The 18,747-nt window shown below is 40.7% G+C and overlaps 2 protein-coding genes across 2 annotated transcripts; both read left to right on the forward strand.

Annotated features, from left to right (window-relative positions):
• Nucleotides 1-16,354: 16,354 nt before the first annotated feature.
• LOC148208725 (uncharacterized) lies at nt 16,355-17,410 on the forward strand. Its single transcript, XM_088119168.1, has 2 exons — nt 16,355-16,576; nt 16,652-17,410. The coding sequence occupies exons 1-2, from the start codon at nt 16,355-16,357 to the stop codon at nt 17,408-17,410; spliced, it is 981 nt and encodes a 326-aa protein (XP_087975294.1).
• A 308-nt stretch (nt 17,411-17,718) lies between these two features.
• On the forward strand, nt 17,719-18,477 carry LOC148208726 (uncharacterized). Its single transcript, XM_088119169.1, has 2 exons — nt 17,719-17,889; nt 18,139-18,477. Exons 1-2 carry the CDS (start codon nt 17,719-17,721, stop codon nt 18,475-18,477), a joined length of 510 nt encoding a protein of 169 aa, XP_087975295.1.
• Nucleotides 18,478-18,747: the final 270 nt, after the last annotated feature.

The following is an 18,747-nucleotide window of genomic DNA, read 5'->3' on the forward strand; positions in this document are numbered from 1 at the left end:
CCTGTGTTAAAGCCAGGTCCGTCGCATTTTATCATTCGGTTAAATGGAACCTGATCCAAGTCGAGGTCCAAGCTTGTTGTTAAAGCCAAGCTCGTTGCATTTATCTTCGGTTAAATCGAACCCGATCCAAGTCGAGGTTGAAGCCTGTGTTATAGCCAGGTCCGTTGCATTTTATCATTCGGTTAAATTGAACCCGATCCAAGTCGAGGTCGAAGCCTGTGTTCAAGCCACGTCCTTTGCTTTTTTATTCTTCGGTTAAATCGAACCCGATCCAAGATTAAGGTCGAAGCCTATGTCAAGCCATGTCCATTGCACTTATCATGTTGTTTAATTCAAACTCGATCCATATATCAAGTACAAGTCATTTGCATGTTGGGATCCCGCCAAGTCCATCTTTATCTTACTTCTTTGAATAAAAATCAAGGCTTCCAAATACTTTGTCTTTTGCCTTTGTTTACCCTTTTAGTTTTGCAAGGATACACAAAGGGGGCAAGCTGTAGACATCGTATTTGGTTCGGCTCAAATTTAAATTATTATTTCATTTTACTTTATTAACTTTTTAATTAAAAAAAAGGAGTTTTTTTATATAATATATTTGTGTCTTTTAAAAAAACTAAAATTAAAAGGGAAAAAATAGCTAAAATCATTAATTTAAAAGAAATTGATTTTATTTATTTATTTGAAGGTCTCTTTTATTAATTAAGTTGAAGGTGAATTTTTCAAAACTAACGTGCAAATTTGAAATCTTCTTGGTCTTTTCTTGCACAAGTTTAGCTCCTAACATTTTATATCCAAAAATATATTTTCTTTACCCTATGTAAAGGGAGTGTTTTAAGTGTTTGTAGGGGACACCATTCGTGAAAGAGAAGGATGAATCTTATCCTCATTCTCTCACTCCCTTGACAAACTCACTCTTTGAAACCATCACCTTCTTCACCCACTCCCATAGGCCCAAAACTTACCATTTTCCCCATCATTTCGGTTAGAAAATTTTTTCCATATGGATCTTGAATTTTGATCATACCATTAGCACGAATACTTTCCCTTTTCATAAGCAAATGAAAAAAAACAATAGTGAAGGGCCAAGGGAAAGGCAATTCATCTCTCTACAACCTCACAACAATCATTTGTCTTCCCCTCTCTTTCTTACTTTCTCATAAGTTCTAGCGGTAGTAGGACCTAACGGTGACCTTCAGCGGTGGCAGGACCCGACAACTCATTTTTTGAGTGGCCCTACACAAACTCTGGCGACTTCCGTCATTCTAGTGATTGGTGAGTAAAGGTAGGTGATAACTCTCCAAAAGAGAGTTATTTGTGCAAGAATTCATATAAATTAGCTAAGGATAGCGTCACTAACACCCAATCTACACTGATTTTGTGCAAATAATGTTTCAAATTCACTAACATCCCTATATTTGCAAATGATGTTGATAGTTATGAAAAATGGCCTAATTTTTGAATGTTTTGTTGCAGCATTGTTGATATTGCAGCATCGGAGTCAAAAAGGCAAAAAAAGGCAGAGTTGACATTTACAGCTTTTACCCGAGAAATTACTGCAATAAAACAGAAAAATACATGAAATTAAGAGGGGTATAAAAGCTTGCAATTAGAGTTGCCTCCAAAAACTCTCCAACATTCCCGATCCCATCACTTCACTCTCACCTCAAGAAAGCTCCCAAGAAACCATTAAAGAAGACAACAAAGAGAGAAGAGCTATTGTTATTCTTCACTTTCGTCTCCTTTTGTACTCTTAAGTGCACGGTTTTGTATTTTCTTCTTTTCTTTTCTTGCATGGTATTGAGTAGCTAAGTTTATTTGTAAGGGGGAGGATGTTGTGAACTTGTTCTTGGGCTATAAACTTTGCTTTGGCTTTAATGATGGTACATATACTAAGTTGAAGTTGTTTTTAATGTTTTATTTTCAGTGTGCTTGGCCAACATATTTGAATATCTTCTTATTAACTCTTGGAAAATTGTAATAGGATGTGTTTGGCTTCAACTCGTGCTAGATCTACTTGAGTTTAGAGTGTAGATACTTAGGAATAAGGCTCACCTAGCAAGGTTATAAACTGAGTATATATGCTGTCAAGTTTGTCTAAAAACATGAATAGCAAAAAATTTGGAAATCTAGAAAGATTTCATGTCTGTTTGGCCAGTATATCAACATCGTTAATGCTACAGCATCGTTAGAGTAGCCCAGAAAAAGTTACACAAACTCTTCCTCCTTACCCTTTTAAATATCAGTAATTAACCTCTTGTTTGCATATTTTTCTTTAATCGATTTCGTTTTGCTTGTTTCTGTCTTGTTTTTACTCAACAAATCATAAATGCACTATTTTGCTTGAGTTCCTTTAGTTTTTCTTGTTCAAAACATATTTTGTTAATTTGTTTATTTTCTTAAGTAATTGTCAAAGTGTTTAGTTATCAATCCCTGTGGAGACGAACTTTTTATCACTGGCTACAATGGTTGTGTAAACTTGCACAAGGAGTTCTAAACCGTAACCAACAGTATGTTTCTGAAGTTTTTTTTTTTTAAGAAAAGAAAATAAAGTTTCTTTTAATAAAGAAAAGGAAATCTATTTCTTTTTAAAGTAAAAAAAAAAACCTTTTACCAATAAAGTTTTTTTAGTTTCAAAGGAGGAAACCTTTTAACGAGATTTAAATAAATTTTTGGTAAAGAAAGCTAAAATATTTTGTAAATAAATTATTTTTTTCTTTAATATAAGAGTTTGTTTTAAAAGTGAAAGCAAATAAAAAAATAGGATTTTAAAAGAAACAAATTGTTTTAAATAAATTTTTGAAAAGAAAATAAAAAATTTTGATAAATATAATTTGTTTAAAACAAAAACATTTTATTTGGTAAATCAAGATAAATTTTACAAACAAAGAAGATTTCGTTTTAAAATTTGAGTTTTTTTTAATGCAAAATAAATAAAATGTTGGTCTTTTTTAAATAAAAAGTCTTGTTTTAAAATAAGGTTCCTAAATGATTTACTTTGGAAAAAAGAGCAAAAAGTTTTTAAAAATAAATTTTGATTAAAATTACAAAGTGCTAAAAATGTTGAATTTTAAAATGAAAGTTTTTTTTTAAAGCTTCCTCCTCTTTTTAGTTTCTTTTTAGATAGTAGTAAGATATCTTGTTTTGATTTAAAAATAGATGTCTTTAATTTATTTTTTTTAAGTTTAGTTTTTAAAAGAAGGAAAAAATCTTTTTTAAGGAAAGTATTAAAAGTAAAGTTTTTTTCAAAATATAAATTTTGCTTAATAAAATGAAATTAATTTCAAGGTAAAAAAAAATTTGAGTTTTTAAAGTAAAGATTCGTTTAAATGTTTTTGAAAATAAAGTTTTTAATTAACATGTGTTTTTAAAAAGAAATTAAAATTTACATCATTAGGTGTCGGCACAGAGGTAAGAATCTTAAGTAGTTATACTTAGGTCCCAATTCGAACCCTTATGTGCTATTTTTTTTATTTGTTTTTTTTAATAATTGTTTCGAAAACCCCAATAATGGAAATTGGAATCTTTAAGTCATTAATTTTGCTAATGGCCTTTCCGCCACTCATAATTGTTAATTATATTTTATTGTAAAATGTGAATGAATAAATATGAGACATTTAAATAAAAGCAAAAGAATATTTTCTTTTGGACCAAATAATATAATAGGATAATTTATGACAAAATGTGGTACCGTTTTCAAACTGAGTGTTGTACGATGCTAACACCTTCCCTACGTTCAGTCGACTCCCGAACCAACAATCTGTTTTCGCAGACCTTTTCTTTATTTTTAGGTGACCAATCACACCTTGTAGATGATTGGTAGCGACTCCAAACCCTTATCTCGAAAGAGACCCTTCAAGGGATGACGTCGGCCGCTCCACATCACGATGATGTTGCGACAGGTACTTACATGTATTGACCTTCTAATTTTAGTAATTAAGTTGCATAGTGATTGTTGACTGATAAATTTCAGCGAATCACAAATTGCCACGTAATTATAATGACAAAATTATATGTCAAGGTCAATTAAATAATGTCACATATTATTTTTGGGCATTTGAATTCGACAAATCAAATTATGTTATGGCCATATGATGACATAAGTTGATCTAATAAGATTGTGCGACATATGGCATATAAATTGGTCCAATCAAAATTTGTCATGTCTATTTGATGACATAAGCTGACCCAATTCGATTGTGCTCCTAGAAAAGGATCAACATCCACCATCTAGAACGGATCAAAATCCTCACATCCTCCATCCCATCATGCAGAGGATCAAAATCCTTCATTCTCCATAGGATCAAAATCCTCTCTACAAATAGGATTAAAAACTCTTTGCCCTTTGGAGATCAAGGAAAAGCCAAAGAAGATCAAGATCATCATCAACGATCAAGATCAACAAGTCCGTAAGGCCTAGCCAATCAATATCCTCAAGCTCGAGGCCGATCAAGATCATCATCAAGCCCGAGGCGATCAGGATCATCATCAAGCCAGAGGCGATCAGGATCATCATCAAGCCAGAGGCCGATCCAGATCATCATCAAGCCCGAGGTCGATCAAGATCAACAAAGCCACCAATAGGCCGATCAAGATCAACAAACCGCCGATAGGCCGATCAAGATCAACAAGCCGCCCAGAGGCCGATCAAGATCCACAAGCTGCCGATAGGCCGATCAAGATCAACAAGCCATCGATAGGCCAATCAAGATAAACAAAACCGTCGATAGGTCGATCAAGATCAACAAGCCTCCCAGGGACCAATCGAGATCCACAAGCCGCCGATAGGCCGATCAAGATCAACAAGCCACTGATAGGCCAATCAAGATCAACAAAGCCGCCAAAAGACCGATCAAGATCATCATCGAGCCCGAGGTCGATCAAGATCTCCATCAAGCCATCAACAAAGCCATCGATAGCCGATCAAGATCAACAAAGGCGTCGATAGGCCGATCAAGATCAATAAGCCGCCGATAGGCCGATCAAGATCAACAAAGTCGACGATAGGCCGATCAAGATCAACAAAACTGCCGATAGGCCAATCAAGATCAACAAAGTCGCCGATAAGACGATCAAGATCAACAAGCCACCGATAGACCGATCAAGATCCACAAAGCCACGGATAGGCCGATCAAGATCAACAAGCCACCGATAGGCCTATCAAGATCAACAAAGTTAGCGATAGGCCGATCAAGATCCACAAGCCGCCAAGAGGCCGATCAAGATCCACAAGTCGCCAAGAAGCCGATCAAGATCAACATGCCGCCAAGAATTCAAGGGAAAGAATCAGAGGATAAATATTAGAGATTGTACGAGCCCCCAAATATCAAATACAAATTGTATTTTGTCCACGAAATATAATTTCTCCAAAAATTTAGTGTGAACAATGATATATACACGTATTTCTAAATTTTAATAATTCTTCTATTGGTATATACATTTATCAAACTTCTAATTTTGATAATTGAGTTTCATAATGATATATACATGTATTGCCCTTCTAAGTTTAATAACTATTCAATTGGTATATACATTTATTGACATTCGATTTTTAATAATTCATCAAAGGTTTAAAAGGATGACAGAAAGTTTGATGAGAATGAAAGGGTGAATGACGAGTCTACAAATGAAAAAAAGAGAAATAAATCAACGTCGAAAAAATATTCAGAAAATTAATTTGATAATTTGTGCTCAAATAAGTCCACACAATCTATTGTTGCAAAGAGAGAAGGGGGACTTAGAAGAAGATACAATAGAACAATGGTAGAACGATGAGATGTGAGACAAAACAATGACAAATCATTTAAATTAACTTAAATCCAAAACAAAATAATTAAAATAATTAATTTAAAACCCCTTTAGTGTAGGAAAACAATTTTAATTCAAAACAAGGTTGTTAGGTAGTTGAATATAAGAAAAACACAAAAAACCATGAAAAAAGGGTATTGTTGGAAAATCACCATATTTTGTAAGACTCTTAAAATGTCCTTTAGCCATTTGTGCAAAATTTAAAACTAATGGCTATTTTTTAAAGTGCGTGCCAAAATTTAGCCATTCACTTAAATTTCCCTTTTGTCAGAAAAGTGATCACAATGTTTAACTATCATTGAATTAATAATTTTTTAAATTTTCATGATATTTTTAAACTGTCAAAAATTTATAAAAATTTGAAAATTAGCATTTTTTCCTGTTCTCGACTCAGTGAGTCCTTTCTTCAGTGATGAACTATTGGCACCAGTCCTCCATTTTGTCTATGTGGATCGAGGAGAAAGAGGGCTAGACAGGAAGAGGATTGTAACATGAAAGAAGCAAGGAGGTGGGTGGCTAACCCGATGTACTATCTTATTATGAGTTAGTATATTATTATGCGTAGTATCTCATTGGACAATCACTATGTCTATGTTCTTTCCTGTCTAAAGTATATATCCACTTACAAACTTATAATAATAACATAACTCTTTTTTTTACTGTTCAAAAAAAAAAAAAAATCAAAGAAAAAAAGTTTTGAAGAACGATCTATAAAATAAAACAAAAACAATCGACAGCTTGATTCTTCAATTAGTAGTTCTTCTAGAGTCTACTTCTTCCCCATACTACGAGTAGAAAATGTAAAGACTACCAAGCGAGACTTACCATATTCATGTGAATTATGTCCCAGCATGAAGGTTCCAGATCCAAGTGGTATTATCAGGACCTTTAGCTATTGTTCTCGAGAAATGACTCGGTCTGGCCAAGTAGGCCTCTTTTTCAAAACCTCCTTTGGAAAATGCATTGGCTTTCACTTGACATTGGAAGATCCAAACAAGCAAAAAAATGCACTTTACAGACGAAAGGTAGATGTTCATTATTGGCGAATAAAGAAAGTGCAAGCTACACAAAAACAGAGGAGGTGTTCATGCCCGAAACTTGTGGGGCCCTATCTATTCCATCTCTCAAGCCCCGAAGAAAACCCTCCCCCCTTCGGACTCCATATTGTTAGCATTAATAGTTTTGTTATTATTATAATTTGTCTTTTAAGGGTAGATTAGTTTTTTCTTATTTAGGGTTTACGACTTATATAAACCTATACTGTGTATTTCAATACAACTTAATTGTTAATAAATAGAACCCTAATTATCTCCCTATGTTTTAATGGTACCAGAGCCTGATTTTATCGATGCTTGTAGATCTCAGAAGATGAGAGGGATGAAGGAACAAATTTTGGCGGCGAATGGGTTGTCAGATCAATCAGAAATATCAGAACAATTTGTTGCTTTTGTATCGTTCAATTTTGGCGTCGACGGCACAAATTTGGTAATCCATTTATAATTTGGTATTTGGTGATGGATTTATCACAAATTGATTTTCAATTGGTGATTGGTAATTACCGTGATTCAGTCGAAAATCAGTGGTTGCATTGTTTGATACTTTAAGAAAATCAGGATGGGATTTAGTCACAAATTGATTTTCAATTATTGATTGCAGATCACAAATTGATTTGCGTCAATGTGTTGTGATGGCAAGGGCTTCGATTTTGGTGATGAATTTTAACTTTGGATTTTGGTATTTTGACTTTATGTGATTATAGAGTGTTTTTCTTAGTGACAATTTGGTGGTAAAAAAAAAAAGAAGATGAAAAAATAATTGGGATTTTGATTTTGTCGTTATGTCAATTCATAAGGACGATTCTCTTCAATTAATTAGTGTACAATTGGATGGTAAAAATTACTTATATTGGAGTTATGTTACGAAGAATTTCTTGCGTGGAAAATCTATGTGGAGTTATGTTACGAGTGTTCGAGTTAAGCCTAAAGACACCAAGGCAAATGATTATGCATCCTCATTGGATACTTGGGAGGCTGATAATTCGAAGATTATCACGTGGATAAATACTTCTGTTACACACTCCATTGGTGCTCAATTAGCAAAGTATGATACTGATAAACAAGTTTGGGATCATTTGGCCAAATTGTATACTCAATCTAATTTTGCAAAACAATATCAATTGGAGACAGATATTCATGCATTACAATAGAATGATATGAGTATTTAGGACTTTTACTCCTCTATCTCAGAGTTATGGGATCAGTTGGCATTAACATAATCCTCAGAATTGAGCACATTTGAAGCTTACATTGCTCGGAGAGACTCACAGCGCTTGATCCAATTTCTTATGGCTCTTCGTTATGATTTTGAGCCATTGCGTGGGTCAATTTTACATCGTACTCCTCTCCCTTCTGTTGATGCAGTGGTTAGTGAACTATTAGCAGAGGAGATTTGTCTTAAGTCTCAAAAAGATAAGAGCACACCTCCTCAGAGTCAATCCGTTTTTGCTACTTCACAGCGATCTTCAACTGGTGTCATACAGAAGAATTCTCACACAAAGGTTTCTTATGACGAGTGTGCGTTCTGCAAAAAGAAGGGTCATTGGAAGGCTCAATGTCTGTTGTTGTTAAATAAGGTGGGTAAATCGCAATAGAAGCAGCAACAACAACAACATCATCCGCCATCCTAGCAGCAGCAGCAATCTTCGCAACCCACTCCATGGACATATCGACCGCTTCAGTCCAATAATGGAGTGGCGGCCCCATCTTTGGATCCCTACATGTTTGAGTAGTTTCAGAAGTTCATGGTTTCATAGCCTCATGCTATGTCTGCCTCGTCTTCTAAAGGTTTGTCATCGTTTGATACTTCAAGTATATTCTCTCCCTTATTGGTATTGGATTCATGTGTCTCTCATCATATGTCTCCTAGTTTGTCATCCTTTGTTTCTTTGTCTTCTCATTCTTCTGTATCAATTGTGACTGCTGATGGCACTTCTATGCCATTAGTAGGTGTCGGCACAATTGTTATTCCTTCTGTGTCTCTCTCTGATGTTTACTATATTCCTAGTTTTACTTTGAACCTTGTCTCTGCTAGTCAATTATGTAAATCTAGATACTTAATTTCTTTTTCGTCTTCCACTTGTTCTATACAGGACCCGCGATCTCAGAAGAAGATTAGGACAGGCTGTAGGCTGGGGGGACTATATGTTTTGGATCAACTCAAAGTATCAGGTGTTGCAGCTTATAGTGTGGATTCATCCTCCTTTCGCTTGAGTAGTTCATCTTCAATTTTTTATTTGTGGCATTCTCTTTTAGCTCATGTTTCTGCATCTTGTTTGCGTTTCTTAGTGTCTACAGGAGCTTTGGGATATTTAGACAGTCATGATATTTCTGATTGTTGTGGTTGTAAATTTGCAAAATTCTCGGCTTTGACTTTTGATAATAGTACTTCTGTTTCTCTTTCTCCATTTGATCTTGTCCATTCTGATGTGTGGAGGCCGTCTCCTATACCCACTAAAGGGGGTTCTAGATACTACGTTTTGTTTATTGATGATTATACTAGTTATACTTGGGTTTATCTAATGAAACGTAGGTCCAACTTTCTTAATATTTTCAACAACTTTCGAGCTATTGTAAAAACTCAACATTCTACAGTCATAAAGTGTTTTCGTTGTGATTTGGGGGGTGAATATGCTTCTATGAATTTTCCCATTTACTTGCTTCGAATGGGACTTTACATTAGACCTCTTGTATTGACACTCCTCAGCAAAATGGTGTTGCTTAGAGAAAACATCACCATCTTGTTGAAACTACCTGGTCATTTTTGTTATCAACCGATGTTCCAAACGAATTTTGGGGGAAGCGATTCTTACCACCACACATGTGATGAATATAATCCCGACGTCACATAATTTAGGTCTGTCTCCCTTTGAAAAATTATATGGACATGTGCCTGATTATTCTTCATTGCATGTCTTTGGTTGTACTTGTTTTGTTCTTCGCCCACACGTTGAGTGCAACAAATTGTCTCCTAAATCGGCCTTATGTGTTTTTTTGGGCTATGGTATTGGTCAAAAGGGATATCATTGTTTTGATCCAATTAGTCAAAAAATGTTTGTCTCTTGTCATGTTGTGTTTTTAGAACATATTACTTTTTTCTCTATTCCTGCTAGTTCCCATCACTTGTCACATTCAGATCTCATTCACATTGATCCATTCCATACTGATATTGAAGAAGCTACATCCATTACTCAGGCTGCTCCTACTGATAGCTCAACAGAATCTAGTACATTGATTATTGACAGATCCACATCTCACTCTCTGCTTCCTATGGCTGCTCAATCATCTCCTAAGGTCGCGGATGTTCCTCTACTTCGTCGGTCCACTCGAGTTCGTAAGTCCACTAAACTACCAGTTTTGCATATTCCTCTTATTCTAGATTTTTTGCTTCTTTTGTTACTTCAATTCATCATCTCTCTGAACCTTCATCTTTTAGAGAGGCTGTTTGTGATCCACTTTGGCAGAATGCTATAGTTGAGGAACTTACGGCTTTACATTAGACTCACACATGGGATTTGGTACCACTACCATCTGGAAAACGTACTATTGGCTCTCGTTGGGTCTGTAAGATTAAAACTAAATCTGATGAATCTATTGAAAGATATAAAGCTCGACTTGTTGCTAAAGGTTACTCCCAAGAGTATGAAATGGATTATGAAGAAACATTTGCTCCTGTTGCAAAAATGACTACTATCCGTACTATGATTGCAATGGCTTTTGTTTGCAAATGGAGAATATATCAAATGGATGTCAAGAATGCTTTTTTGAATGGTGACCTTCATGAATAAGTTTATATGACTCCTCCTCCTGGTGTTGCTCACAAACTTGGTGAACTTTGTCGACTTCGTAAAGCACTTTATGAGCTTAAACAATCACCTCGTGCTTGGTTTGAGAAGTTCTCCACAGTTGTTACTTCACTCGGTTTTATATCTAATCATCATGATTCCACATTGTTTGTTAAATGTACAAGTGCAGGTTGTATTTTGTTGTCATTGTATGTTGATGACATGATCATTACTGGTGATGATTATGATTGCATAGAATCTTTAAAGTCTGATCTCTCTTGTTGTTTTGCTATAAAAGACTTAGGCATGCTGCGCTACTTTCTTGGTATTGAGGTCGTTTATTCTCCAAAAGGTTATCTCTTATCTCAGTCAAAGTATATAGCTGATTTGTTTGATTGTGCACGTCTCACTGACAACAGGACGTTGATACTCCTTTAGAGCCCAATGCCCGATATTCTTCGGCAGATGGTGTTCCTTTGTCAGATTCCAGTTTGTATCATACTATTGTTGGTAGTTTGGTCTATTTAACTGTGACTTGTCCCGACATTGCACACGCTGTTCATGTGGTTAGTCAGTTTTTCACTACTCCTACTACAGTTAATTGGTCTGCTGTTCTTCGTATTTCTTAGGTATCTTTGAGGCACTCAGTTTCAGAGCCTCTTATTTCCCTCCACGTCCTTTTTAGAGTTGCGCGCTTACTCTGATGCTGATTGGGCTGGTGATCCTACTGATCGCAAGTCAACCACTGAATTCTGTATTTTTCTTGGTAATTCACTTATTTCATGGAAGAGTAAGAAATAAGATGTTATTTCTCGGTCTTCTATAGAAGCTGAGTATTGTGTCATGGCCTCGACTACTTGTGAAATTGTTTGGTTACATTGGCTACTTGCAGATATGGACGTTTATCTTCGTCATCCGACTCCCTTACATTGTGACAACCCGAGTGCCATTCAGATTGCGCACAATTCAGTTTTTCATGAGCGAACCAAGCATATAGAGATTGATTGTCATGTCACTCGCCATCATCTCCAGCATGGCTTTATTAGATTGTCTTTTGTTCCTTCATCTCTACAAATTGTTGATATGTTTACCAAGGCACACTTTGCTTCGCGCTTTCGTTATTTATCTGACAAACTCTCAATGCTTATCGCTGTAGCATTGTGAGTTTGCGGGGGAATGTTAGCATTAATAGTTTTGTTAATATTATTATTTGTCTTTAAGGGTAGATTAATCTTTTCTTATTTAGGGTTAATGACTTATATAAGCATCATACTGTGTATTCCAATACAACTTGATTGTTAATAAATAAAATCCTAATTTTATCTCCTTATGTTTTCACATATCTCTTTTGACTCTATATATGAGGGTTCACCCACCCTGGTTACAACATTTTCCTTTTTATTGCGCCTAAAATCTGGAAAGAATTTACGTGCCTATTCCAACCAGGGAGAACAGGTCATTCGATAGGGAGATTTTGAAATTGCTAAGGCTTGGTTCAATCAAGCCGTTGAGTGTTGGAAACAAGCTATAGCACTTACTCCCAGTATGGCTAGGCTGAAGGCAAGGAATTCTCGTCCAACAACTGCTGGCTAGCTGTCGACGAGGAGGGGGTTCTTGGGGACTAAATCTCCTCCTTATCATACTGAGAGCTTCTCTTTCTTTCTCCTTCAAACACTTGAGTGCCTTTTCAAAACTCCAAGTGTGAAGTCTTTGTAAAAAAAACTTGAAAAAATCGTGCCTTAAGCATTTGTGATAGTTAAAAATTTTTCTATCTTTTTTTATTATTCATAAATATTATTGATGAATCTTGTTGGGTACGAGTTCTGGCCTGCCACGTGTCATACTCGAAGAGGTGAGTTGAATTAATGCGCAAGCGAAATATAGAAATGGACTCCAAAACGCCTAGGTAGGTGGTCAGGGGACCTGCGAGGCCGAGCCGACCTTGAGCGAAGTCCGTAACGTTGTCTCTTCCAAACCCGACAACACGCCGCATTTTTAGGGTGTGTCAGAGTTCCTGTCGAGCCCATCTATAAATAGAAACCCTTGCCTTAAATGCAAGGTACGCAATCCTAGATAAAATCGACAAGTTAGCTCGGACTATAACTAACTTACTCGTCGTAGTGCTAACTTTGTTTTGCAGGTCTCTTGAGTGCTCTGAGAGGGTGTTGGACAACGGCTAATAGCTCATCCTGTACGTTCCGATATACTACCTGTCCGAGCTCAGCGATTTCGGGCTTAAACATTTGGCGTCGTCTGTGGGGAGGACGACATACTTGGAAGTCAGTCTCGCTTTTGCAATCTGAGCTAATGGTCCAAACCCGCTCCCAGCAGTCACGATCTTAACTTTCGTCGATCCGCTCTCCAAGGAGGGATGCCGCCACCTCTCATGCCCATCCTCGCCTTACATACTCTCAGGTGGCCGGGACTCCTATCATAGAGCGACAGCCTCAGGCGAAGGTTGTCAAGGAGAATGGAGGTCGGTCCGCCACATCTGATCCCATAGCAACCTTAGACTTCCACCTCGCCTCAGAATAGTTTCCGCTGCTACAGCCTCAGAGGAACGAGTTGTCGCACCGTGTTCCTCGTCTCTACAATTGGGGGAAAATAGGTGCGCGTTCCGGGGCAAGCGCCGACGCAGGCGTAGACCCCATCGTGGTAGCTAACGTAATCGCAGAGCTTACGGAAGTCAAGGTGGGGCTTGAAGTAGTCAAGAGGGCAGCGAAGTGTCCGACTCTTCCGTCTCCAGAGATCTCGCCCGAGGAAAGGGGCCGATGCATCCGATCCAAAGAACGGAGTGTCAGCTCTGACCTTGCAGGGAGACCTGAGCTGGAGCACCCTCGCGAAGGCCACAACACCTGGGTACGGGCGGTGCCCCGGGAGCACAGGTACACAGCCACCCTCAGCAGGACCACCAGATAGAGGACCAATGCCCGAGGGTCCGACCAATCCAGACCTCTCAGGCGTCAATTGATAACTACAACGTCCGTCAGGGCCGAGGTGAGGGGCCACCAAGACGACGAAGGGTGGCACCCAAAGATCAGGAGTACCAGATCGACTTACAGTGGAAGAGGAGCCTGGAGGTCGATGATCGAGAAAGCTCCTCCAAAGGCGATCACTCATTTCGAGGTGGACCTCCTACGGGACCAATTTCAGAAGGAGATAGAAGATCTCAAACGGCAGTGCAAGCCCGTAGATCCGCATCGTGTGGTCGAGCAAAAGGAGCCACCTTTCTCCCAAGCAATCCTGGACGCTCCTATCCCGTCGAGGTTTAAGGCCCCGATCATGAGCTCCTATGACGGGTCCGAAGATCCAATCTCGTATGTTGAGGTGTTTGAAGGAATGCCGAGCATTCCAAATAGCTCTGAAAGGCTCGGCGAGGTTATAGTATCGACAGCTGAGACCCAGGTCAATTAACAGTTATCAACAGTTGAGAAGTTTGTTCATCAATCAGTTCTCTGTTCGGCAGTTGTTGAAGTTGCCACCCTCGCACCTCGAAACAGTAAAGCAATGGGATAATGAGTCCCTGATGAGTACATCGCTCGATTCATGGACGAGCACGTCAAAGTGGTGAGTTGTACCGACGACATCGCCATGATGTACTTCACCACAGGGTTGAACGATAGAAATCTGACGATAGAGTTCGGAAGCAGTCCGTCGGATTCCCTGAACGAGATGCTCGCCCAAGCTCACCAGTACATTGATGGCCTGAAGCTGTGGAAGGCCAATGAAGCCAGGCAAAACAGCCGTGGTAAATATCGGGACCAGAAGTCCCCTCCTCCCAAGAAGCAACGTGGTGATAATTGGAGCTCGTTTCGACGGGCCGACGACAACAAGAATAGAAGCCGTCGCGACGAGAGAGTCCCTTCCGACCATCGATGGCTGAAGTTCGATAGGTTCACTCCGCTGAACGTCTCAATCGCGGATATCTATGCGGCAGCTGAAGACACCGACTTGGAAGCGCTGTTCGCAACCCGAGAAAAGCTCCGGTGACCTTCAGAGAAGCGAGACAAGCGACTCTACTGTCAATTCCGTAAGGATCAGGTCGAGGATTTGATCAGGAGAGGTTATTTGAAGAAGTATGTCGGCAGCAGAGAAAGAGTTGAGCTAGAAGGATTAGCTCGGGAGAAGCGAGAAAGGTCACCGCCGCCCAGACGAAAGGAAGATCGTCCTGCCATTATAAACACCATTCACGGGGGTCCAAACGAGGGACAGTCAGGACAGAAAAGAAAGCCTCTAGCCCGAGAAGCAGTGCATGAAGCCTCTAGCAGGACAGCGAAGGGGTGCATATGCCCCATAACGACGCTTTAGTGATCGCCCCACTGATAGACCATGTGAAGGTCAGAAGTGTTCTTGTCGACGGCGGGGCGTCCGTTAATATACTGTCTTTCTCGACCTACACGGCTCGGGTGGGAAAGAAGACACTTGAAGCGCAGCCTGACACCTTTGGTTAGCTTCGCAAGGGAATCAGTTAGCGCGGAAGGATGTATCTCGCTCCCTGTCACCGTCGAAGGAAATCTGCAAGTGACCAAAGTCGCAGAATTTGTTGTAATAGACCGAAGCACGACGTACAACGCCATACTTGGTCGGCTTCTGATTCACGACCTTAAAGCAGTCTCATCCACTTACCATCAAGTGCTGAAGTATCTGACCCCGGCTGGAGTCGTAGCGGTCCGAGGATAGCAAAAAACATCGAGAGAATGCTACACAGCTGCAATGAAGGGGACCGCCACTTGTACAGCAATCATAGAGCTAGAAGCAACTGCGCCACCACATGCCGATTGAGGCAGAGCTCAGCCGCGTCACTCTAGCAGAAGAGCCAGAACTTGTCCCTTTGATGGGACTTGATAAGCAGGTCGGCGTCAGCAGTAGACTAGGGGCCGAGGTGAAGGAAGAGCTCGTCGATTTTCTAAAGGTGAATTCCAACGTGTTCGTATGGTCTCATGACGACATGTCAGGCATCGACCAGAGTATAATGGTGCATAGGCTTAATGTAGATCCTAACTATAGGCCTGTGAGGCAAAAGCGTCAGCCTGTCGAAACCGAGCGAAGTAATGTAATTTGTAAAGAAGTCTAGCAGTTGCCACGAGCTAATTTCATAAGAGAAGTTCACTACCCCGCGTGGCTATCCAATGTTGTTTTATTTAAAAAGTCTAACAGCAAGTGGCGTGTTTGTATTGACTTTACGAGCTTCAACAAGGCGTGTCCGAAAGATAGCTTTCCCCTACCTCGAATAGATTAGCTCGTCGACGCAACAGCAGGGCACGAGCTACTCTCCTTCATGGACGCCTACTCCGGGTATAACCAGATTCGGATGTACGCACCCGACCAAGAGCAAACCGCGTTTGTTACCGACCAAGGGCTGTATTGCTATAACGTCATGTCTTTTGGTCTGAAGAACGTCGGGGCAACCTACCAGCGGATGGTCAACATGATGTTCGCCAAGCAGATCGGACGCAACATGGAGGTGTATGTGGACAACATGTTGGTGAAGAGCAATCAGACGAGCTCGCATTTTTCCGACCTGGCAGAGGCATTCGGCGTACTTCGAAAGTATCAGATGAAGCTCAACCCGAGCAAGTGCGCCTTTGGGGTCTCGTCGGGAAAATTCCTCTGATTCATGGTCCACGAACGCGGAATTGAGGCCAATCCGGACAAGATAAGAGCAGTCCTCGAAATGGAGGCACCGAGGAATATCAAGCAACTACAGAGATGAATGGCCGTCTGGCAGCCCTGAATCGCTTCGTATCTTGCTCCACTGATAAGTGCCACCCTTTCTTCCAAATGTTAAGGAAAAATGGTCGATTCGAATGGACCGACGACTGCGAAGCAGCACTTCAGCAGTTGAAGCAGTACGTCAGCACGACCCCGTTGCTGTCCAAGCCACTGCCTGGCGACGTTCTCTACCTGTACTTGGCCGTGTCAGAAAACGCAGTGAGCTCGTTCCTAGTCTGGGAAGCAGAAGGGCGATAGAGCCCTATTTACTACACGAGCAAGTTAATGACCTAGGTTGAGGCTCGCTACCCCTGTGTTGAGAAGCTAGCCCTGGCATTAGTGACATCGGCGCGATGTCTGCGACCATACTTCCAGGCGCACAAGATAATCGTTCCGACAAACTTTCCTTTGAGGCAGATTTTCTACAAGCCCGAGACGTCAGGTCGGCTGATGAAGTGGGCCTTGGAACTCAGTGAGCATGACATCGCCTTCGAGCCAAGAACAGTGCTGAAGGGTCAGGCAGCTGCAGACTTTGTTGCCGAGCTAACCCCACCCAAGCAAGGAGGCGACGTCCGCGACCAGTGGAAACTTTACGTGGATGGTTTGTCCAATGAGAAGGGTTGTGGGGCAGGCATGCTGCTCCTCGACCCTGGTGACCTTCGGTTTGAGTACGCACTCCGGTTCAGTTTCCGAGCTTCAAACAACGAAGCCAAGTATGAAGCCTTGATAAATGGTCTGAAGGTCGCAAGGGAAATGGGCGCGAAGCGTCTCTTGATCCTCAGCGACTCCCAACTGATCGTCAACCAGGTAACCGAGGAATACCAAGTGAAGGATACTCGTATGGAAAGGTATCTGGCCAAGACTCGAGGGCTCCTCGCCCAGTTAAAGGATTATGTGATTCGACAGGTGCCGAGGTCAAAAAACTCCAACGCCGATGCATTGACACGCTTAGCCTCGGCCTACGAAACCAACCTGCCAAGAATAGTGCCAGTTGAAATACTTGTCGAGTCATCCATCGACCGACCTGAGATAATGGAGGTCCAGTTAGATTAGCCCACGTAGATGGATCCGACCAAAAGTTTCCTAACCAGTGGTTTAACTCCGACAGATCGGGGCCAAGCTAGGAAGCTCCGACGCCAAGCGGCCCACTACGTGATGTAAGAAGGCAAGCTCTTCAGGAGATGATACTCTCTACCGTTGTAGCGGTGCCTCGATCCAGAGGAGGCGTGGTACGTTATTGACGAGATTTATGAAGGAATCTGCGGGAACCATGGAGGAGCTCGCTCCATAGCTGCCAAGGTCGTCCGCTAAGGCTACTATTGGCCGACGATTGAACACGACACCAAGAAGTTCGCAAAAGCATGCGACAAGTGCCAGCGCTTCGTAAACATCTTGAGACAACCCCTGGAGATTCTGACGCCAATCTCAAGTCCTTGGCCTTTCGCTCACTGGGGGATAGATCTGATTGGCCCACTACCGACGGCGAAGGGGCAGTTGAAGTTTACCGTGGTAGCAATAGACTATTTCACAAAGTGGGTAGAAGCCGAACCACTGACGTCCATTACCAAGGAGAAAGTCGTCAGTTTTGTATGGAAGACCATAGTATGTCGGTTCGGTATACCGAACGCCTTCATTACTGATAATGGCAAATAGTTCGATGGTGCAAGATTTAATCAGTTCTGCCAACAACTCGGCATACGTCACTTCAGCTCGTCTCCAGCCCATTCGCAGTCCAACAGACAAGTTGAAGCCATTAACAAATCATCCAATGTGGTTTGAAGACGAGGCTTGAATCTCTGAAGGGTCGGCGGGCAGAAGAGCTACCAGAGGTGTTATGGTCATACCAAATTACACCGTGCCGATCTACTGGTGAAACGCCATACGGCCTAGCTTTCGGGTCGGAAGCTGTCATTCCCATGGAAATCGGCGTGCCAACGCCCCAAGTCGAGAATTTCGACGAGCAAACCAACAGCGAAGCTCTCCTTGTGAATCTTGATCTACTCGATGAGAAAAGATCTCACTCCCAGCTCAAGCTAGTAGAGTATCATAACCGTATGGCTCGGTACTACAACGCCCAAAGTAAGAGTCCGAACATTCAAGCTTGGAGACCTCGTCCTTAAGAAGGTAATGCAGCATGTCGGAGCACTCGAGCTGAATTGGGAAGGTCCGTACAAAGTCTTGAAGTTACTCCGCCTAGGAGCTTATCTCCTATCTGACCTCAATGGGAGACAACTCCCCCACCCATGGAACGCCGAACATTTGCGAGCTACATCAATAAAATATGTATAATTCGACGTATAAAATTTCATTTATTAATGAAAGCTGATCTCAATGACTTGTGCAAAATTTGACTTTATTCGTTAGTATCGTTTACTACTACCGAGCTACAT

This window comes from Momordica charantia (assembly GCF_013281855.1).
Source record: "Momordica charantia cultivar OHB3-1 chromosome 10 unlocalized genomic scaffold, Mcharantia_2.0 BLBB01000010.1, whole genome shotgun sequence".
Lineage (NCBI taxonomy): Eukaryota > Viridiplantae > Streptophyta > Magnoliopsida > Cucurbitales > Cucurbitaceae > Momordica > Momordica charantia.

Coding starts and splice junctions, on each gene's coding strand:
- LOC148208725 (XM_088119168.1), top strand. CDS start 16,355: ATGAATGGCCGTCTGGCAGCCCTGAATCGCTTCGTATCTTGCTCCACT. Junction 16,577..16,651: donor TGGCCGTGTCAGAAAACGCA/GTGAGCTCGTTC, acceptor TTAATGACCTAG/GTTGAGGCTCGCTACCCCTG.
- LOC148208726 (XM_088119169.1), top strand. CDS start 17,719: ATGCGACAAGTGCCAGCGCTTCGTAAACATCTTGAGACAACCCCTGGA. Junction 17,890..18,138: donor GCAATAGACTATTTCACAAA/GTGGGTAGAAGC, acceptor TGTGGTTTGAAG/ACGAGGCTTGAATCTCTGAA.